The 23,239-nt window shown below is 46.3% G+C and overlaps 1 protein-coding gene across 14 annotated transcripts in view; it reads right to left on the reverse strand.

The window, feature by feature from the left end:
* Positions 1-23,239, reverse strand: part of LOC126540634 (coiled-coil domain-containing protein AGAP005037-like) — a 592,903-nt gene that overhangs the window by 344,501 nt on the left and 225,163 nt on the right. For all 14 annotated transcript variants that reach the window (XM_055076173.2, XM_055076175.2, XM_055076166.2 and 11 more), the window contains exons 2-3: positions 21,925-22,144; positions 17,096-17,393 (exon numbers count right to left, since the gene is read on the reverse strand). In XM_055076173.2, the coding sequence (XP_054932148.1) occupies positions 17,096-17,393; positions 21,925-22,137 (511 nt within the window). In that variant the 5' untranslated portion in view covers positions 22,138-22,144. The remainder of the gene's footprint in view (positions 1-17,095; positions 17,394-21,924; positions 22,145-23,239) is intronic.

The raw sequence follows: 23,239 nt of genomic DNA on the forward strand, positions 1-23,239 counted from the left end.
GCCCACGAGCGCATGCAATTCTAATGGCGCGTCGTTTGCTCGACGCACCATTTCCCCTGACGTGGCAAACGCGCAACAGAGCGGCGGCGGTGGCGGCGGCGCCTCCGCCGCGGTCGACGCGGGAAGGCGGCCCTGTCATTCTCGAAAGTGGCCGCGCGACGACTGGGGGCTCGCGAAACGCGCCAGCGAACGCGCGTGCGCTTGGCGCGAGGAGAGACTGTGCAAACGAAAGCGTCGCCGTAGTATGACTCGGTATTTACTCTCCACGAAACTGCCGCGTCAGCAATTCGCGCGTCCGTTTGTTTGCGCCGTAGCACGGAGCCTAGAAGGCGCGAGGATGCACTTGCGCGTGCGTCTGCACGCGGAAACCGCGGCTCGCGTGCATGTTGTGTGCTGGCGCAGCTAGTTTACTTCACTGTTCAGCGAAAGCGTTCGCAGAGTTGACGGAGAATCACTTCGCAACATCGGCTTATTGCTTTCACGACACAGCGACGCTAAAACAAAGATATATTGATTCAGTCTGGTAGATGCCGGATTTTTATGGTCAACAGTGGCAGGAAGTGTTTGATTATGGCATTCCTGCTTTTTTTCAGAGGGCCATTGAGTAGGTTGGTCGGTTGCGCATATTGAAACACTGAGAGTGATATTCTAGTAACACGAGACAGAACGAACGGGAAAGTCATGACACGCAATGATGATGAGATGACTAGGGTAAAGGTGATGAAAGCCGCACTCGGTGTTTGCGAGATCGTAATGAAACGCCACCCGCTTCTGCCTTTCTCCAATTTCCCGCGTAGTACTGTGTTGCAAGGGAATACACATTTCCAGGAAAATAATAATAAAAAAAAGCTTCCACTTCAATATCTCTTAGTCAATATAACAACGGCAGCTCTACGCTTACGTAAAGGAGGCACTTCAGAAAACACGATAGAGTGAGCACGTCAGTGAATCTTATTTCCTTTACGCCTTCTCCTGCAATCCTTCTCCTTACTCAGTCTCCACGAACTGCGTAAAGTGCCTGCTCCAATATTTCTGATAAATATAACTTGCCACAAGGAAAGCACTGTCGCCTCCAACGAATCGCCAGCTAGACAAAGACCCTTCCTTTCAAGAGATCTCCAATTTACTCGGTCACCTCCCGTCAGCGAAATACTTCGCATACGTTCATTCAGAATTCTGCAGTTTCTGCACATTTTATAGGCTCCAACTTTCGCAACGAGAACTTATGCGGGAGGGCCTCAAGTTCATCCCCGCAGTTATGGATGAACTCGTCCGTTTACGTTCTCAGTTGTACATCCCTACGTAGAGAACTATATACAAGGGGTCCATTTTATGAGAACTTTTACGGTGCAGTTTTCGTAACGAGCGCATGCTTCGAAAATATATGTCATCAAAGTTTCCGCGCGATCCGCTCCATTTCGCTAATAGGCGAGACGAGGCGCGGCGTGTGGGGGCGGGCGGCACATAGAGGTTAGCGAGCTGATGCTGGCGGGGGCGTGTGCAGAACGCTGGTGAGAATAAAAAAAGAGGGCAGACAAAACAAAAAGCAACGAATCCGGCTCGCTCCCTCAACATTCATCAAATTCGCGCATTTTAGGGCGCTGGTCTGCCCCGCATAATGAAAGGAACCGAGCGCCAACCAACTCTGAAGCCCGCTATAACGAAGCACCGTCGCGGTCGCGAACGTCCTAAATTAAATGGCTAGACGTCGCGGGGCAAATGTCTCGCAATATGTCCCAGAAATGACAACCGGAAATGCATACTGCGACGAGGGTCAGTTAACGGTTTCTTATTTTTGAAATCAGCGACATCGCATTGCTCGAAAGTTCTGCCATATAACTCGCAGAGACTAATTGCGGTTTCCTTTGCTGCTGTAGTATATGTATGTTAAACCTAGGCAATGTAATTAAATATCCCTTTCATTCTCTTCTTATTTCGTTTTCCAGTTGCTAGTACAAGTGTCACAAGTTTTCTCATTGCTTTCTCTTCAAATCGACAAGAGAAGGACCGGTATGAGATGCATAAAACAAAGCGGTCATAGACACATTAAAGCTGACGCATTTAAAGCTGATATCGAGAAAGTGAATTTTACAATAATTACGTCTGTTATGAAATAATAACTAAGACAGGAAAGCGCAAGCAACGGACGTTACGGATTTAATGTAACGGAATTAAACTGCCAAAATTATAGGTATAAAATGTGTGGTAAAATAGAGTAAGTTGAACGCTATAGCTATTTATACGCAATACCTGCAGAATTTAACTATCAGTAATCTTACAAGACCTATGCGTACAAGCTATGCCAGCTATGCAAATGCTGCTTACACAGGTGATTTATGTGCTTTCCCGGACAGAATTTTTCTGAGAAGTAGAGTGAATAACTCCATGATACACAAAGATTCCCTTTTTCCTTTTCCGTTTATGGCATACATTTATATTAGAGAGGCGATGCCAATCATATTCGAAGGGTCTACTTTGATGCTTCTAGAGCCTCTGTGTTCCAGATATCCATGATAGAATTTGCCCAGTACGCAAATTACTTCGCCCACAGGGGCAGGAATCCCGACATAAAGACCAAACCCCTCCTCCACACCCACACATATACACCATGCCGTAGCTAATTCCGTATACCACGCCAGTCCAGAAGCCAGGTGGAGCTGCTGACAGCTACGCTCTTTGGTCTGGCAAAAACAAGACTGCATGTTCTATGTCACCACGCAGTCGGCTGCATCACCTAAGGGTTTTGTCTTTATGTAGAGACTCTCGCCTCTGAGTGCGAAATTGGCGCACGGAGTGCCAAATTTCATCATGAATGGCTAGGAATACTAGTGCTTTAGAGGCGTTAAGTAAAGGGAGCTGTTTTATAATACGTTTGCATTCAGGTATCTACTTGAATTTATTTTATTCCATGACTGAGGTATAAGTTTGTACACCATAATCGTGAAATCAAGAAAAGTTAATTAAATTAACAAATGTTTGTTATACTTATGTGTTTACTGGCTCGAATTCTTTCGCGAAAATTCCAGAGTGCATAAACCAGCGGTGCATGCCGAGCTTGCGTAAATAGCAAGACTTTTGTGTTAAAGTTACTGATGTTTTAGTTCGAAGTACCTGTATATCTCGGTGGTTTCATTAGGCTGCTTTGTGTTACATTCGAGTTTTTACGGTTGTCATATTTTCGGCTGCGCATTCATCAGCCCTGTTTACTTTATTACTACTTCTACCCAACGTTTATGTTCTTTACTTCAACCACGCCATACTGGAATAGGGTTCTACACATTGTCGTATGGCCGTGGTACGTATATTATAAGAACAACAGGTGCAGCGAAATCACCACGCCTGCTTTTGCTGTAGCTTAACAATGGAAGTGCCTGAAATATATGTTATCGATAGTATATTTTATTGTATGAATGTGCCTTCTGTATTATATATATATATGTATATATATATAGTGTTAATCTAGCCGCAAGCTCATTTACCTCTGTACCTATATTGCTAAATTAAGCATCGTAATTACTGTCTATAGGTCTCTAGGGCAACTTAAACTGTTCTGTTACTCTCCGAAACGTAATGAACATATAATTGCGTATATTGTACCATAAACGCAATGCTACCTATACTATGTCACGGTTGCCTGGGCCTCCGTCAAGCTGTTTAACCACAGCTTTTAGCCTAGGCCATTTCTAGTGCATCCAGACCATTTCTAGTGAAATAAAATGCATTTGGATGTGAATAGACGAGCTTATCTTTCAGTGATACTGCGCCGCGACGAGTGTATATAGGTACTGAAATACTGGTCCCAGGATAACGTCGCTGGTTGAACAGGAATTTAGGAGCAGCATATGATTGAGATACAAGCCCAATTCTACACTCTCTAACGCTCTAGGATAATAGCATGGCTTTGCCGATTCTGTGATTCTCTACACAAATATTTGCCACAGCGTAGTTGCTGGCCTTACATGACATACGGCGAGAAGATATTTAGAGGTGTAATAGATAGTGTTGAGTTCCCAGAACTGTCAAGAAATGAGGTTTTCCTCCGGACGAGTGTACACATTTCGCATACACCGCAATGTGTATCGCAGTTTTATAAATGTGGCAGCGACGTCAACTCATCCTTTTGTTTTTGTTTTCAAATGCGATGGCATTGACAGCAACATTTCCTGAAACGTCGCAGCGGCTTTAGACTCGCTGCTCACGGTGTTGTCCTCTTAATCTCTGCCGAAACCAGCGTAGTGTGTTGACTACGACACATGTTATTCACTGTTCCTAAAATCAGTTCGTTCGGGAAAATAAGTGAAAGCGTGCATCACACGGGATTTTTCGTCAAACAAAGCAGGGTCGCAAACATGTCACCAAAAAACAGAGAAGAGAAAGAAAAAAAGAGTGTGGCAGTTTAGGTGCCGCGGAAGTCGTAGCATGAAATAAAGTTTTGAGTCTATTATCTCCACCAGGTATTCAATCCCCAGGTTGAGAAAAGGGGTCCCGGGATGAGCCCTCTCTCGCTTGGTGTGTGAGCCATCGCCTGCGACCTCTGTGTACAGTGCAGCTAAGTCTGAGTGCGAGTCTCTGCTGGGATGTAAAAACATGGGAGTTACGTTATTTGTACTCTCCCAAACGGAAGGAATGGGGCAACAAGCAAGCGTACCCCGCGCTTGCATTTCGAGGATGGTTTGACTTCTGACCGCCGATAGGGTCCAAGCCTGATCAGCCGCGGTCAATGAGGCCTGAGACCTCCCGTCTCAGGCCGTAATTAGGGTGACAGGCCGTAACGGGATATATAGTCAGGAGTTCATTCAAAAGGAAATTAGGCGACATAACATTTGGAACGTTGTAAACGAAACACACGCAACCTACAAAACTCCGCTTAAGCTGTACGGCTACCAAGCAACACAGAAATACTCACCCGCGACGTGTACAACAAAGCCCACCACGTGGCGATGTACAAATGATACGAAATAACAAGAAAATACACGAGTAAATGGAAAAGTACACGCGGCATCAAAAGCCACAAACACTACAATCAATGAATATACAAAAATGAACGCGCGATGGTTACATAAATGCAAGACTAAAGACGATTGAGAAAACATGGTCCGATGTATGCGCACCGAGTGTCGGTCGGTTTGCCGAGTACGCTGCCTCAGGGAACTTCGCCTTTTGCTGACTTTTGCTGACTCCTGATGTACGTACACGCCGCCCCGACGTCCAAACTACTCTGGCTCATCCCGCGTCTACCGCAAACTGCTTCGGCGCGCGCCAGCTTTCACGTCCTAGCACGTCCTTTCACGCCTAGCTCGTCCATCGAGTTTGTCACTGGCGAGTGAACGAGCCCAGCTTAAAAACTCTCTCGAAGGAAATGAATTTTCAGTTCCGTTTGGTACTGCAGCGATTTAAAATATGGCACTCCTGACTTCGTGTGGTATGTGATGGGGCGAATGAACGGTGTGGAACTTCGGGTGGTGAACCGCGGCGTGTTTCGTGTGGTCTCAGGTGACTCCGGGTGAGCTCTGCGGTGTTTCCAGTGGCAAAGATAACTTCCGAAAGCGAAAGACACTAGTAGACGAACAATGGGAAGTACGTGCGTCATCAGCCACGCCGTCCGTTTCAAGTGACAGCGCGCTATTCTATTCGGCATGTGAATCCAGTTCAGTACAAGTTCACAGTACTCCTTCACTCACTTTTTTGAAGTGCATGGGCTAGTTGTGGATAAATCGCTCGTGTAGCATTCAAGAAGGCTGACGCACTAGGATTGACTGTGCTGTGTCATGTTTCATGACACAGCACAGTCATGTTTCAGTCAATGTGCGCTTACACTAGAGCACTAGAAAAAGAAATGATCTGTTTGCAATATGGGCACCGTGCGCAATGCATAGGAGGACCTGCATCATGTAAGACCTATACATGCAGCCGCGTATACCAGGATTGCTTCGATGCCTGCTTGAGAAGCAGCACATGCTGAGTCAATGAAACTAATTGGCTTCTGATTTCCTTTTTTTTGTGTATGGAAAGAGCAGATGGTGCGAATGCATTGCGGGGAAGGTGGAAAGGTGTCACCAGTGCTTTGTGCAGTTGCTATGCTTAATCTGCCCAAATCTCTTCAGCTTCCACTGAAATGTTTCTCGCTGCGATATTATAAACTGTAGTCAGGAAAAAGATAGACTCAAAGCCAAGTTCCGAATGCATTTTCACACAATACATTTGATTACCATGCTAACAAATCCACTGCAAAATTATGCCGGTATACAGCATATGCACTTGAAATAAATACATTCCTTGAAGGTGAAAGACTGGGCCTACAATAACAAACCTTGTAGTAGCACTGCAAGATGTGCTGCCATGAGTATCAGCTCCAACAAGACTGATGCGTGTCCAACCTACTTCCTCGGAGGCAGCCTTATAGAGACTGTTCGGGCCCGTCCCATTCTGGGCGTAACATCCAGCTCTTCTCTCGACTTTTCTGCATATGTCACCAACACTGTATCTAAGGATCGTCGCATTCTTGGATTTCTGTCCCGTGTCTCCCTTCCCTGTGGAGCTGGTGTTTTCCGAGCACTTTACACTTCTATCATTCTGCCACGGCTTGAGAACTGCTAATCAGTATACTCCCTGTACCAAACTCACGTAGCAGACAAACTTGATTTTGTTCAGCGCCGGGCAACACGCGCCCTCTACTCCCGTCTTTTCGGTCGTCGCAAGCTCATGCCAGCCTAAAAGGATTGCCTCAAAGTCCTCAAGTGGCACACCCTACAATGCCAGCGCTACATTGCACTAGTCTGTATATTCTGCAGCTTGATTGACAGGTCTCTGGACAGCACCCATCTTCTTCAATCTGTCTGAACAAGCGGTCAGTACAGCCTGAGCCCCATCACGCCTCTACGGCCCGGCACCGCAACTCCAAGCTTATATCTCGAATACAGAGCTTTCTCTCCCCCCCCCCCCCCCGCCCCCTAGCCATTCGGACTCCGCTTCATTGCGACCGCACTGATTAGCACTCCTGCGTGTTGTGCACCCGTCGACTGTGTGCGTGTGTGCCATGCTCTTTGATTGAGCAAGTGAGCGTATGTGCGTGCGTGTTTGTGTGTACGTGTTTGGAGGGGGGGTGTGTCTTCTGCAGCCTAATTATTCCTGCTCTAGATGGCTGGCTATCAGACGCTATAGCCTACAGGACTCAACCTTTTTTAGCCTTGCGAGCTGTCTAGAGTGTCATGTTACTACTAAGATTATTATTATTATTATTATTATTATTATTATTATTATTATTATTATTAGAATCATCACTACGACCACATTGAATGTGTTGAAGCCGGCATGACACGTAATTCAAAATGTTTCTGGAGCTTCGCACGCTCTCACTCTTCTAAAAAGAGCGCCAAAGATGTGTGCCTTCTTGATGAAAATGGGGATGTCTCGAACACTGCTGATGGCTTTTCAGAACATTTCTGTTGTGTATATGGCGTAAAAGGTGCTTCAAGTAACCTTTCTTTTCAGTCTGGCACGGCATGTACGCTATCAGTCAATGAAGACCTTGTTTTCAAGTGTATGAAGCGCCTTAAACCTTCCCTTTCTTGTGGTGCTGATGGTATATTCTTTCTGCAGTGCTTAACCCTTTCAGACGCTGCCTACGCAATTGGGAACAGCAGCAACAATTGCCATCGCGGGAGACCATATAATCCAGACGCATGTAGCTGTCGACTCTCTCAAAGCGCACGTTCGCCATCTGTCAAGGATCCCCGACCATCATTTGGCCTCCCTGCCAGCCGAGAGACCTCAAGCGACCTTTTCACGAGTGATTAGCGCTCATCAAGAGTGCATACCGACATCTTTTAGAGCGGCGGCGAAGCCTTCATCTCCCCTGTGGTGCCTGCGATAGCCTCAAGTGAATTTTGCTATACCTGGAATTACAAAGAAGTCCGATCATCCATCGCCGGCTCTGAAGCACCTTACGCTCCTATTACTTCACCAGACGTATCATGGCCACATTCACATATATACCGATGGTTCGACCTTACCTACCAGCTCAACTGCCACATTCGTCGTTCCAGCTAGGCAGGTTACAGTTGGATTCAAATCGTCACACCTGACTACATCTACGTCGGCAGAACTTGCAGCTTTCCATGCCGCTATGACGTTCATCACCGAAGAGCCAACAGAGAAGTGGGTCGTATTTTGTGATTCTAAGGCAGCTCTTCGCAGTATCAAGTCTGCATTACATCAAAGAACTTACGAGCAGATGATATCTGACATCAGGGAAGTGCACCACCATGCCCTGGAAAGAGGGCACCACATTGTGTTTCAGTGGATTCTTGCTCACTATGGCATCGTCGGCAACAACCTAGCTGACAAGGTTGCCCGGTCTGCCCACGAAGATGCCCAGACGCGTCCAACAGCTTTGGCGAGGTCGGACGCTGCCAGGGAACTTCGCCTACTTGCACGGAAGAAGTCACAAAATCTATGGAGTTCAAGTGCCTTCAATTGCCGACTACATAAACTGGACCCCACGCTACGGCTACAACTGCCATCTAGCCTTTCCCGTGGCGAAACAACCTTGCTGTTCCGCTTGTGGATGGGAGTGACGTTCACGAACGCATACTCTTATCGTTTGGGAATGGCCGAGAGTCCGATGTGCGACTCCTGTGGATGCGAGGAAACCATCGAGCACCTATTGTGTACCTTCCCTCGCTACGATGTCCAACGCCTCCCTCTGCGGGCAACTTTACACCGACTAGACTCAAGACCATTCACCGAGTCAAAAATACTCGGACCGTGGCCACACCCGTCGCTGTCTCGAAAAGCGATTCGTGCACTAGTGCAGTACTTGAAGTGCACCGGCTTAAGAGACCGTTTATAGTGTCCCTGTGTATAGTGTCCCTCCCACACGCGCTCAGGGCTTACCCTCTCCCTTTCTTCCTCTTTCCATTGCCCTTTCCCCCACCCCCAGTGTAGGGTAGCAAACCGGATGCTCTTCTGGTAGACCTCCCTGCCTTTCCTATCCTTGTTTTCTCTCTCTCTGACTCTCTTAAATATTTCCAATACTATGCCAATAAGTTATATGCGGAAAACACACCATGTGAAATTTTCATACACCCTACGGGATGCTCCACTCCTTAGGGTCGATGAAATGAAAGATCTTGGTGTGTACTTCGACAAAATATTCAGCTTCTCTTCACACAGATAATCACACAATGTTCCCTTCAGGCTCTTGGAATTGTATGTCGTATATTGCATGATTTCCACTCGCCTGTTCGGTTTCTGAAATTGTATTCTGCTGTGTGCCTCCCACTACTGGAGTATGTCTCTGTAGATGGTGCAACGTGCAAATCTAATTGCGACCTCATTGAACACGCCCAGACTATATTGATATCTATCTTCAAGCACCACTTTTGCCATTCTGGCAACCATAGTTCAGCCTTCTCAAATGTACCTCAACTAGAACCTCTAGACTCAAGACTTAATTAATCAGACCTTTTGTTCCTGTATAAGGTGGTCCATGGCATACATTCCCCAAAGCTTCGTGATCATAGCAATTGTTCGTGCCACAACAGTATACTTGTTGAATGCTTGTTGGTGCCACAAGCACTAACAAGCACCAACAAGCATTCCGCATTCTTTGCCTGGCCTAGTTGCATTAAAGATTGTGCTATATATGACTCCACTCCAAAAACATGTAAGAATTGTGCCTGTACTGGCATACTTGAGGGTTCATTTCCTGTGTTTTGTGTATCTGTATATAATCATGTAAGGTTAACTCCGTTTTACCTTTCCTCGGTTTCTTCTTCCCTATTTGTTTTTCTGTCTCGCATTGTTTTGTCTACCACATTCATGTTTTCTGTACATTTTGCCTCGCATATTGTTTTATAAGTGCACCAGTACGAAGGCTCTCTACCTGTTCCTGGGCACTATAATAAACATTGGATTGATTGATTGATTGATTATTATTGTAGTATAACACCATGCTTTTTAGGTATGTACTAGTTAATTATTTCAGTGCAACAGCTTTTGTGCTAATAGAAGAAAGGAATGAATTAAGAAAGTGCAAGAAAATGCTATGTGGCTGATCATATGCATTGTGCTATTATTTTTTTATGAATTTTAATAATGCTTAGCTACTGTATCCGGTGTTGCGCAATGAAATAATATGCTACATCAATTATTGCGTGCCTCAAGAACAAATTGAATGTCTTTTTCAGTCAAAACATCATGGAAGGATGGAAACAATAAACTGGCGTTTTTTTTGGTGACTTGAAGTGTATAAATTGTGAAAATAACCTATATATATATATATATTTCTTATATCACGCAAATGAGCTGCACCCCTACATTCGAACAAGTGCATCTATAGCACGACTTGGCCAAGGGCAACGAAAGACACCTATTAAAGATTGCATTATCTGACGGTATGTCATTTCATTAATGTCGAGAAAGAGTCGACAAGCTGAAACCAGTTACTATAGAACATGGCCTTTACACAGTGAAATTTTTCTAGCAATACACTCGATGTAAAGGCCTCCCGATGCAGTTTTGATGGTTCAAAACAACCTAGAATAATAAATGAGGTGCTCCATGGGCAAGATTTCACATAATCAAGAATCGAGAGGAGACAAGCAACGAATCACGCAAATTTTAGCTATTCTAGATGCTTTTTTTTTTTTGTGAGTGATACAGGTGCTGCAATTATTTTTGCTGATTTTCTCAGAACCCACTTTTTCACGTTTCTTTAATGCACCAACAAGCATAATTATACTGACACGGATACTTTTTTTACCTATATCCGGTGACCGTATTTCACCGGCTAACGAATGTTAAACGTTATCGCTCGGCGCAGGACGTGCCTGCACGTATCGGAAGTTTCGCGAATGTTATCGATGGATCCATCGGTTGTCTGTTGTCGACGAATCTTGTATAATCTGATTGCATACGCGACACGAATTGTCTAGTAGTTTATGGAAAGCGCGCGGGCACCAGTGAATACGCTGGAACTTTCGATGACTGGTATATGAAAGCCGACGCGCTTGACCCGCATATGAGATTTTCGACGATCGCCGGCTTTGCTCGCCGCTATATTGTTGCGAATGAGTGTTGCTTTTGCTGAGCACAAGTTGGCATAATAAAGAGATAGACATGTACCTCCCAGTTTTGACTCTGCATCATTTTGACCGTTACTACTACGTGACAATATTTCGTACACAGATTTTTCAGTGATACTTTGCACGCCTAATTCCTACATAGTTGGTTGCGCAATGAGCTATCGAAAACGAAACTGTACAACATCTTTTTATACGATATGGCATGGTCGTGCAGATATTTGCGAAGCTATCTCGTAGACAGACGAAGCGCGAGCGTGAGCGGTGATGTCGATCTTTTGTGCACTATTGTTACTTCAAAGGCATAAAGAAACGGTTGCGGCAACCATACTTTCATTAATCAAACGTGTTTTTCATATCTAAAAGAGCATACCGATCACTAACTTAATGTTTTGGTGTTGGGCTGCTAAGCACGAGGTCGCGGGATCGAATCCCGGCCACGGCGGCCGCATTTAGATCCGGGCGAAATGCGAATACACCCGTGTACTTAGATTTAGGTGCTCGTTAAAGAACCCCAGGTTGTTCAAATTTCCGGAATGTCCCACTACGGTGTGCCTCATAATCAGATCGTGGGTTTGGCACGTAAAACTCCATAATTTAATTTAAGTTAACCCATTGTTTCAAACTTAGTTTATACACCAGGCTGTTTTAGGCCAGATTTAGACGGTTGAAGACAAAATAGTCCAGAAACAGTGCGCCGCAGCCGAGAAGCGAGCGTCGGCGCGCGTCAGAGGCGCTGTCCAGTGGTTGCGTGTCCTTTTCCTCCAACCGACGCGAAGCGACGCGTTCGCTTGTCGGCGCGTACCGAAGCGTGCCGACGCATGCCAGTGGTTGGGCCTTAAGGGTCAAAAGCACAGCATTTACGAAGCTACGAGCACTCGGCGCACTTTGTGCACATCGCAAATCGTTTGGTATACGAGGCCTGCGCGATCACGCGCTTTGTCCACATCGGGGATCACTTTCAAGATAGGGCGCTCGTGCGGCCCTGCCGTACGGAGCCGCCGCCGCTGTATAACGTCCCCCCCCTCCCAGTTCCTCCCCCGGGATCTCGCGCGCGGCGGAAGACGGCGCGCTTCCTCCACGCTTTCCTTCGTTGCGCGCGCGAGATTGAGCCGCGATCGTCGGCTGACCCTCGCAAGGTTTCACGCGCACAGCATACTGCGCGCAGTGACGATGTTATCGTGCTTGGACTTTATACGAAACATCACGGCGACGGCAAAAACGCGCCTGGAGTGTCCGTATAATTGCTATCGCAACAAAATAATTTTTATGGCACATTGTCGTTGGGCACCTTTTTCCGCAATCTCCAATAGGCTCTGAAAAATACCAGACGAGTGCTCCGCTCTTTGTCTGAATCTTCAGTGCACATATGCAGTGGGTATGCAATGCAATTTGCAGTTTATGCAATGCGCATAAAGTCAGAGATGTTGAACCTAAGTTATGGATTGAGGAAGATTGTTCCCCAAAAATACAGTTTGCAAGGAAAATGCTGCGTGACTTCGCTAAACAAAATAAAGGGAAGGATGGCCGCTACACGATACGGTACAACAAATTGAAGCTTAAAGGGCACATCTACTGCTGTGATGCGGTTTCCGCCCGTGTAATTCAGGCAGACACACCACAACCACGTGCCTCAGAATGACAAACTGTACGAATCGAGTCTGTCAGAAGAGAGGCACATAACTTATCTATTCTTCTGGCTAACTTTCGCAGCATTATAAATAAGGTTGATTCATTACTTTCAATAGTTCACACGTGCTCTGCTGATATTATACTAGGCACAGCAACTTGGCTCCGGGGTGACATACGCAATAGCGAGTTATCACTTCCTGACTACTTGTCAATATTTCGTAAAGATAGAACTTTGTCTAGAGGAGGTGGTGTCTTGATAGCAATAAGGACTGTGTATCAAACTTCTCTTGTGGTTATTGATACCCCTCTTGAGCTGATCTTTGTAAAAACCCGATTTGAAGGCCGCGCATGCATCATCGGCGTATGTTATCGGCCTCCTGACAGCAAACCCGATTTCGTTGACCACATGACCAGGGTGCTTGAATTTATTTATAATAAATATCCGCAGTGTATTTTGTTGCTTGGCGGCGACTTTAACTACCCTGCTATTAACTGGTCAGTGCCATCATCGCCATTAACACCCGCCCGGCTCGAGGTGTCTCGCTTCCTTCAAACATTAAACTTATTTCATTTAACTCAGTTGGTAAAGGAGTCGACACGAGGCGAACGCACCCTCGATTTAGTCCTAACAAACAATCCAACTAATGCTGTAGTTCACGTCCTTGATGAAATTAGTGACCATAGAGTAGTACATTGCTCGCACCCACTCCCACTTCCTAATAAGCCAACAAAGCTAAAACGCATACTTAATTACAAAAAGGCAGATTCTGGAAAAATGAATAGCATGCTAACCGAGTTTGCAAGCTCCTTTTCAAACGAATTCATTAATCGTACAACTAATGACAATTGGATAGTGTTCCGTGACTTCCTTAAAAAAATCGAAAATACGTGCATCCCTGAGATTTCCTTCACGTCAAGAACAAATGCTCCCTGGTTTACAAAAAAAGTCAAACATTGCCTGAATAAAAAGAAAAGAGCGTATAATAAGGCCTCGCGAACCGAAACTGATTATGCGTGGAAAAAATATAAAGAATTAGCTCGTGAATCACAAAAAACAATTGAAGAGGCTAAGGATCATTATTTCAATTATACCCTGCCCACTTTGTTAAAGTCTGATCCAAAAATGTTTTGGCGTGTAATTAACCCTAAAGATACGGACACTGCAATAACCCTAAAGGACGCAGATGGCTGCATGGTGCCCAATGAAACATGTGGTGACCTCTTGAACAACACTTTCAGTCAAGCTTTTACCGACGAACCGCCACTCGACCAGTTTTGTACCGTCTCTCTTTCTACGATAACTCATCCAAGCGAGCCCATCACTGTTACTGCAGCAGGTGTATCACGGGCCATTGACAGGCTCCCGCTTAGCTCCAGTCCTGGACCGGATGGCATCAGCTCTAAACTACTAGCACTAACTTCCCACGTATCATCATTTATGCTGTGTTTAATTTTCCAACAATCACTGGATACCGGCTGTGTTCCAGATGATTGGAAGTCTGGCCATTTCATACCTATATTCAAATCTGGTGACCCCTCATGTCCAAGCAATTACCGCCCGATTTCACTGACATCAGTTTGTTGTAAATTCCTTGAGCATATAATTTACTCCCACATTATGAGTCATCTTAATGCAAATAATCTGTTATTCAAAAATCAGCATGGCTTCAGATACAAACGGTCTTGCCAAACACAGTTGTTCGAACTAACCACTGACCTACATGACTCTTTGCACAATTTGCTTTATACTGACGCAATATTTATTGACTTCTCGAAAGCCTTCGATCGTGTTAAGCCTTAAGTTAGATGAGGAAACTACCCAGTGGATTAACGAGTTTTTATCTGGTCGCTCTCAATCGGTAACTATTAATAACAACCAATCTACTTTCTGCCGCGTTAGGTCAGGGGTGCCTCAAGGGTCCCAGTGTTAGGCCCATTATTATTCCTAATATATATTAATGGCATAGCTAAGAATATAACTTCAACAATACGGCTGTTTGCCGATGATTGTGTAATTTATAGACAGATAACCACCCCTGATGACGTTGCCATATTACAAAAAGATTTAACCACATTAGCTGAATGGTGTCGCGTATGGAAGACGGAAATTAATGCAGATAAAACTAAGGTCATGACATTTTCTTCCGAGCTAACCTTTCCATCTAACGTATACACTCGACGCAATTGCATACTCGAACGAACCTCTTCCTTTAAATATTTAGGCGTTATTCTTACATCTGATTTAAACTGGGCCATGCATGTTGAGCATATTAATAACAAGGCAATCAAAAAGCTTGGCTTTTTAAAACGCCGTCTGTACCTTGCAAACAGCGACAGAAGACTTCGTGCATACATCTCCCTTATCAGAATAACCCTCGATTACGCCTCAATTATTTGGAACCCTCACACAGCTAACCTTTCTGATTGCATCGAATCAATTCAAAATAAGGCTGCCCGCTTTATTTTGCGCTCCTACTCTCCATATCAAAGTGTGTCGGCATTAAAGTAGACCCTTAATCTTCCGGATCTTGACACACGACGGAAATATTTCCGTCTGTCCTTTTTTCACTCCCTTTACTATTGTGGTTCATCTTTTTCATCTGCTCCTATCTTACCCGCCCATTATCTGTCCACCCGCAATGACCATGTATGCAAAGTGTCTCCCATATTTGCTAGGACCAAAAAATTCCAACATTCCCCTTTGGTGTTATCAGTGAATGAATGGAACGCCCTACCTCAAGATATTGTAACAATCACTGACCCGTCTGCCTTCCAATCAGCCCTGCGCACATTTTTAAATGTATAAAATGTTCAGCTGCCACTTCTTGACTGGCCTGTGTTATATATATGTGTAATTTCTAAATGTCCATTTACCCGCACCCACGCGCCACTTGTGCCTTGTTGAAAAGTGCCATGTACAGCAAATATGAATTGTACCATGTACTCTCACCCCAATTACTTTTCTTTTTTTCTCTCTTTTTTCATTTTTTTTACGCAGTGTTTCTTCTACTGAAATCTGTGCCTGATTGTTGCCTTCAGTCATTTTTATTACAATATCATGTGTGAATTGTATCCCCCCCCCCCCCTATGTAATGCCTCTCAGCGCCTTTAGGTTATTGAAGATAAAATAAAAAAAATCATGCGACTCCATCTAGTGACCACCAATGGTACAAGAATACGAGCAGCACAGCCGATTTTAACTTGTAGTGCTGACACTTTTGAAGACCATAAAAACCGTTTGAAGCCGAGAGGCCCACAAGATAGACCCATAGAAAAGCCCGACGGAGAGACCTTAATACCTTGTTGTGGCAAATCAGTTCTGCGGAAGCCATAGTGACAGCTCCAGAAAGGCGTTGGTGCCGCTTTCTATCCCCCCCCCTTCCTCCCCCAGTGCCAGAAGGAATTTTCGTCCAACTGTGAAGCTTCGCTTACGGAGAAACTCTCATGGGGTTCGCTTTTTAGTTTCATGCTTCAGTCGACTGGGTGGAATTTTTTTCCTTTTAGTGTCCTGTTGCGTACCGTATAGATGCATATTACTGACGTTGTGAAGACCTTGGGATATAAAGGCGCACTCCCTCAAGTAAATCTCGAGAACGCAGTCTCCAGACGTATGAAAATGTGCCCCCGCGTGCATTAACACGGTCTACTGCTTTTGCAGAGTCATGAATTATAGCTCAAGCTATAAATGACATCTTGGGGCTAAAGTTCTTGCAGTATGATCGCGTAATTAGACAAATATTCATATGAATCTCTCTTCCGTCTTGATGTGGTTTAGATTAGATAATTGATCGCAGTTCCTCGTTATAGTCAGCTCGTAATAGTTCTGCAATACTTGGAGTGTTGCGATACCATAGCCACATAGCTATTGAGAAAACGGAAGCCCGCTTGCAGTGCGGAAACTTCTTCGAGCCGCGCGTAAGACCAGTTTTCTGTCCTTTTTGCTTGCGACACGCTCTGTACATTTCGCATTACTTTTGCGAACGTCTTGTTGTTTGTATTTTTCGGCCTTGTTTCATTGTACTAATTCAATTTACCTTTAAGTGCCAAGGTCTGCGGCTACTGCAGACGAAGACATCGCGTGAACAAGTTAACCGAGTAGAACAAGGCTCACATCGTCGTGTTTCCAGGGCCGATCGGTTATGGTGGTGTGGCCAAGTAATGGGAACACAACTACACTAGAAAGAGCGAAATTATGCTTAGGATCTCAAGAAGACTGGGGCAAATTAATGTATGGGAAACTTTTTATACATGAGCGGTTTCGTATAGATGGAGGAAAATGCAGGCGGCAGTAAATGTTCTGCACCGTAAACAGTCGAGACCGTGAAAGATGCCCAACTTTCCGTGAGCCTGCCCTTGAATCGAAAAGTGCGGGCGCTCACCGGACAGCCTGGATGCGGCCGACCGGGGGGGTCGCGGCGGCGGCGTGGGTTTGGCGTTGCCGTCGTCTAGGGGGTACTCGCGGGGCTCGGAGATGCTGGCGCTCTTGGATCGGCCCACCTGCCGCCACCGGGATAGCAGCGACGAAGACGACGACGAAGTGGCACGGTCGACACTCACCGCCCGCGTCGGGTAGCGGCCACCGCCGCCTGATGTAAGCTGTGGGGACCAGTTGCGGGCAGGCGGCTCGGGAGGCTGCTGCTGCGGCTGAGCCGGCTCGTGGTGTTGCAGCGGCGATCCCTGCGGGCAATGGGAACGACGGCAGTGATAGGATTGAAATTCTCGCTGTGCACAGTGTTCACAAGGTTCGACCGACAGATTCAAGCAGTCGTTTTTACCGCTAGCGATTGAGGAATGGAAAAAAGCTACGAGATCAATTTGTCAGCGAACGTAATCCTCTGAGGTTCGAGCAAGTGTTGACGGTTCATTTCAGAAGTGAATACTGAATGTTTGGCCTTTTACATAGGTTCTTCTGTATCTCGTGAAAGGTCTTGGTTTACGTGCTCTTGCAACAATCTTTTTATGTGTCTTTTTCTTTTACTGCTCCACCCCTCCACTTGCCCTTATGAAATATCCCCAAACGCACCGTTAAGAATTCAAGATGAGGATGGTGATTCAAAAGTGGGGTGCGAGAAGTTAAACAAATTAACAACCCGAAATCCATAGTCTGTATGCGGTCCACAGGTGCAAACTGTGCATAAAAGCGGATGAACAGGGCGAAGTCTCTCGGACCGCTCCAAAGATGAGTTGTCGCTCGAAACATTAGTGACGACGAGCTTTTTAATCTGTAGGACGCCCTTGGACCATGGCGGTGTCCTGCCACTGCTTCGCGTGTTACTTATACACTTCTAGCATTCCTGCGAGTTACAGGCTTCAGTGAGACTCCGTATGTTACCTTTAGTTGGGGTTCTAGTGCGTTTCGCTCGCGGGCTTGTATGTGTACTCGGGCTTGTCTCTTTCTCCTTTTTTTCTTTTCCTCTGTTGTTCAGTCCGTTTCATTGCTTATACCTGGAGTAGCATGCCAAGCTTGCCTTTAGGCTAACTTCTCCAGTTACTATAAAACCGCTTGATTTTTCGCAAACATAACAATTTCACCTCGGGATACTTTGCCTCCACATCCAATGCTATTGTTGTTGCTACGTGACTGCTTACCTGTTATAACAGGGTGAACATGCCCTTAATATGCTGATACGCATTTGCACCCGCCACAAGGGCCTACAGAAAGCCGACATGCTATAGCTCTGCAACGCTCACCTAATTTCCCGCTTACGATAACGAGTTTCCTGCTCTATTAAAGTCAGCAAATGCAACATCGCTTATCTCTACACTTTCACTCAAGCGTTCTGCTCAACGCGAGCACTCACTTTCTGGAACTTAGTTGCACCTACAACAACAGCACTTCAAGTTTCATCGGTGTCCACGACCGCTCTCAGCAGCTCGACCTCTCCTGGGTTAACGGCTTACCCACATCTTTGGCTCTCCAGATTTTGAAACCACCAACACATGGTCACCACGCCTTAGATTTTCGCCTGACGTGTGAGGCGAAAATCTTTTCTTTTCGACACGCGGATTTCTCCTCAACACACGGATCCCATTCGCCACGTTTACAACCGCACATAACACGTATTTCATTGCCACAAGTTTTATTGCCACAACAGCATCACCCCTAGTCCGCTATCCACGTCACCGACCCGCCAGAGTGCAATACAGAGCTTATGATGTCACAGACACCAAAGATGAGTGTCTCCTAAAACACTCGCAAACAAGCTCTCAGCCCCACTAAGCTGAAATTACAGCTATCCCACTCCATCTTTCATGCACGTAAGACCCATTCCCTTGTACCATCACAGAAGACTACAAACGTACACCTGAATCACTTCGCTGCTATAAACGCGGCTATCAACGCTTTAACTTTATTCATCCTGCAGATCTGGTCAGACTACTATATTAAAATAATAGCTCCAGCCTCTTCTGTGTCACCTATAGGCTCCGCGAAACGACAAGCACAGACTGAAATAACTCGTTGCTGATGCAACGAGAAGATAAGCCGAGTCTTCAAGCTTTAGAAAAGCCTTCGAGCATTTACGTTGACTCAGAAGCTTCTTCGTAAATTAGTTTCTGCGAAAAGATACCTTCAAATGTCAAAACTTTCCGCATACTTCCATTGTTTAAAGAGAGAGAGAGACATAGCAAAGAAAGGAAAGATAACGAGGTCAACCAGACGAGCGTCTTGTTTGCTGCCCAACATTGGGGGAAGGGAAAGGGGGAACAGAAAGAGGAAAGCGGGATAGAGGGAACACTGTGTGCACGCAGCGAAGCGTCTGGAAATCAGTCAAGTCCAAGCAAGTGCTCCGCCGATACGTTAGGCTGCCGTCATTCTGGTATCTGAAGCTAATCTTGGTGCTTCCCCATAGATGGTGATGCACGTTGAATTCACCAGCGAAGACCAAGGAGCCGGTGGGCGTCAGCAGTACGTTGCAGTGCGTGGCAGTATATTATTAAGCTAAACTCCAGCCTTTTTGACTTCAGTGCGAAGAGAATGATGCAGGTGAGCAATGATGCTTACTCAAGAGTTGCAAGTACTGAATTGAGCGCATACAGCACTTGCATTGCTCTTCGGGCTGACGGAGGGTGCAGGTTGTTCAAAATCATTCGAAAAGTATTCCTCAGAGACCGGAGCATCATAGTCACTTGCCGGTCTTCTTCGGGCAATTTGGCAGGAACCCGCGCTGTGCATTCTACAGTCGTGCGTAGCTGTATCACTTGACGTGGCTCCGGCTCCGGCTGTGGGATCAGCTGTGGCATCGGCTGCGGTTTCGGTTGTGACTTCCGCTGTTATTCTGGCTCTGGCTGTTGCTTTAGTAGTGCGGACCAAGTTGTATTGTTCTCCGCCATGACCTTGTCAGATTTAGATTGAATTAGCCAGGCCTAGGAGGCAGAGGAGGAGGTGTTGTCGGCTGGGGCGTACTCTTCACAGAGGCATCAGCGTTCTTTGAAGTCCGACGGCGTCGGGAGCGTCGCTTTCTAACGGCTGCAACAGCTTCCCGACGAGACGAATAGTCTCTCGCCATCTGCTTCAAGATCGCTTTTTCCTTCTTCATTTTGGGGCAGTCCTTCGAGAAAGCATCATGGGACCCAAGGCAATTATTTGAGAACCGTGGCGGCACAAGAGTCTGCAGTGTGAGCAAACTCTCGTGTTCTCGCACACAGCGCTCACGTGTCCCAGCCTCATACAATTGCGGTATTGCAGTGGCCTTGGGATGAATGGTCGCACAGGGTGTCTAAAGTGGCCCCCCTTGACGTGCGACGGGAGAGTCTCGCCCTTAAAATAATTTTCACACAGCGGGATGTGCCGAGGCGATACACATGTGTTATGGCGACGCCATCAATGGCAGCCTTCACTAGAATCGGCAAGTCAGCGCCGGAGATGGAGACGTCCACGTCGTAGATGACACCAGTAGTGGAACCACTGTTCAGGGGGATGTACGAACGGAGCTTAGCGCCACCTAGTTCTGCAACTTTCGTCAAATTTCTCAGCGCAGGCTCATGTGTGACGTTGATAGCCAACACATTTTTTCGTGTTTTGACTCTAACGTCTATCACCTGATTTGGCGCCACCGCTTGAAGTTGCACCGATACAGACTGTCTGTTAAGTCGCCTCAGGTTGTCCGCAGCGAGTTCTGGTACAAATAGAATAGTACTGACTGCGGTACTCTGAGCTTGTCCTACCGTTGGCGTGCTCTAAGACATGGGTGCCCTAGTGGTGTGTCTTCGTTTCGCCTTGCGGCTCCGCACAAGCTCGAAGGCTTCATCAGAGAAGACCTCACTGCTGAGCTAGTAGACGCTGGTGTCATCGCCGTCGGTGTCGCTCTGGAGGCCGGTCCGCTTCCTAGACGCAGCCACCGCTTTAGTCGACATTTCCGGCAGAGATACGGGGACGTCAACTTCCATCCTTGCAAACGAACCATGCCGGCTCTCCAAAGATGTATACGCAGAAATAAGGAGAAAACACCTGAGCTAGAGAAATAGCGTCCTGGTATGGTATGGTATGCCTTATGCGATGGCGCACATCCACTGTGGGGGATTGGCCAAGATTTGGGTGAAATTAGGCTATCTTTATTAAAATACTAAAATTGGTAAGGCTAACTGGAGAAAATGAGCAAAAATAAAATGCTCGCGGACACTTCGTCTTCGTCTCAGTCTCCATTGTTTGAACTTTGCATAGGGGGGAATAGGGTTATTCTGAATCTCGAACATGTTTTCAGCCACGAGATATTGGCACTGTCCGTGCGTCATGCATAATTTGCGTGCACAGAATTTATTTCATCGGTTACTTTCGCGATTGATTGCCTGTGCGGCTATTATTTGTGAAAGTCGCATCATTTGTTAATTAAAAGAATATTTCAGAAACACAACAGCGTTTTAAAAAGAGAATGAGGAGAAATTGAGTAAAAGCAGTGACGCCGGCGTGTGCTAACAGTTCTATAGCCTTCTGCTCTGCTGAAAGAGAAGGGTAAGAGGCGGGAAAAAATGGTATGTGTCAAAAGAAATTATTATTTTCTGAGGTGTTGAAAAATGGTAAGGTAAAGCGCCGTCCCATTTACCATCCTTGCTGCGCTACGAAGAAACAGCGTGGAAGAATTCGACGAAATCACTCCACTAATACATGCATGCGTGAAATAAAGAAGAAAAATGAATGAATGAATGAATGAATGAATGAATGAATGAATGAATGAATGAATGAATGAAAGAATGAATGAGCGAGCCTGACCTGTACCGGGGAAGGCGCCTGGCCGAGCGCCTGCAGCCGCCTGAGGTCCCCCTGGTCGGCGGAGCGCGACGAAGGGAGCGCCCTGGCTGCGCGGGCCTCGTCCTGCGAGGCGGACTTCTTGATGGCCGCCCGGCCCCCCGGTGGTTCGCTCTTGGGCCGCTCGCCGCCGGACAGGCTGCGCTGCAGCGTCAGCCGCCGGATGCTGAACGGCATGGCGACGCTGCGGCACAAGATGTACTACGTGTCACTCGGTGGCATACGGCATCCCGATCGCCAACGTGAGCGGCGCTGTTTCCCGTTTTCTAATTGGCTACGTCCTAGATACAGGGCCCAATGGGGTGCTAAGAAACAGTGTACCGTGACAGCTCATTGTGAGGTATGTCCGGGGGATGGGATCTTCTCGGTTCAGGTATGGCGTGTAAGCAACATTGTGTCTGAGGGACGTCATCCAGGAAGCGTTTAACATTCTAGAGGTTGCACCCATAGCTAAGCTAGCCGAGATAACTATAAGCATGACAAAGAGCAAACCACACTGACACACAAACAAATCGTGCAGACCTGTGTGAGTCCTCGGCACAGTCACACGGGACAGCAGTGTCACGTTATCGGACTGCTGTTGATACACGCGCATTTTCTTGCGTAATTACGACGAAGTTATTATAATGACCTTGCGCTTCATCTCTGACAAGTTAGTGACACAATTGCACCTGTTGACTCAACGTGAGCGGCACGACTACGTTGTTTGGGTCGGTGCACAGGGGTCGATATGCTAGAAGCATTCCCCAATGTCGACGACTGATGCCAAATGCACCTTTTCAGGCCCGGAAAGCCTCCCCACTGCAGGTGCGGCTGCCAAAGTTTAATGCTGTCTCCTCGCGTCACCAAGGCGCCAGAAGACACCTGATGCAAGCCGCTGCTAAGGAACAAGTCGACGCCAAAGTTCAGTAGGCCCAAAGGGAATCAGAAGCCGCAGATAGCCGTCGCAGTGATAAACAGCGCAGTCAGAGCTCAGTCATAGCCTTGTAACTGCAGGGCAATTATCATTGCAGTATTGTTTGCCTAAAGGCGGCGTGTAGACAAGTTTGCGTAGATGACACTATGTATATGGCATTGTGTTAATAACGTGCATACGGCAAACAAAGACAACAAACGAAATTCGTAAAATAAATACAAAATTGCCACGCTTTCGTACTAAAAGTTGCTTCGCTTTCATTCAGAAGCCAGAGTCTTTTTAGAGAACTACGAATCTAACAAAATATACGAGTTGTATCGCCGTTTTCATCAAGCGAGGAAGTCGACGGCTAATAAACATGCA

The sequence above is a fragment of the Dermacentor andersoni genome, chromosome 2 (genome assembly GCF_023375885.2).
Source record: "Dermacentor andersoni chromosome 2, qqDerAnde1_hic_scaffold, whole genome shotgun sequence".
Lineage (NCBI taxonomy): Eukaryota > Metazoa > Arthropoda > Arachnida > Ixodida > Ixodidae > Dermacentor > Dermacentor andersoni.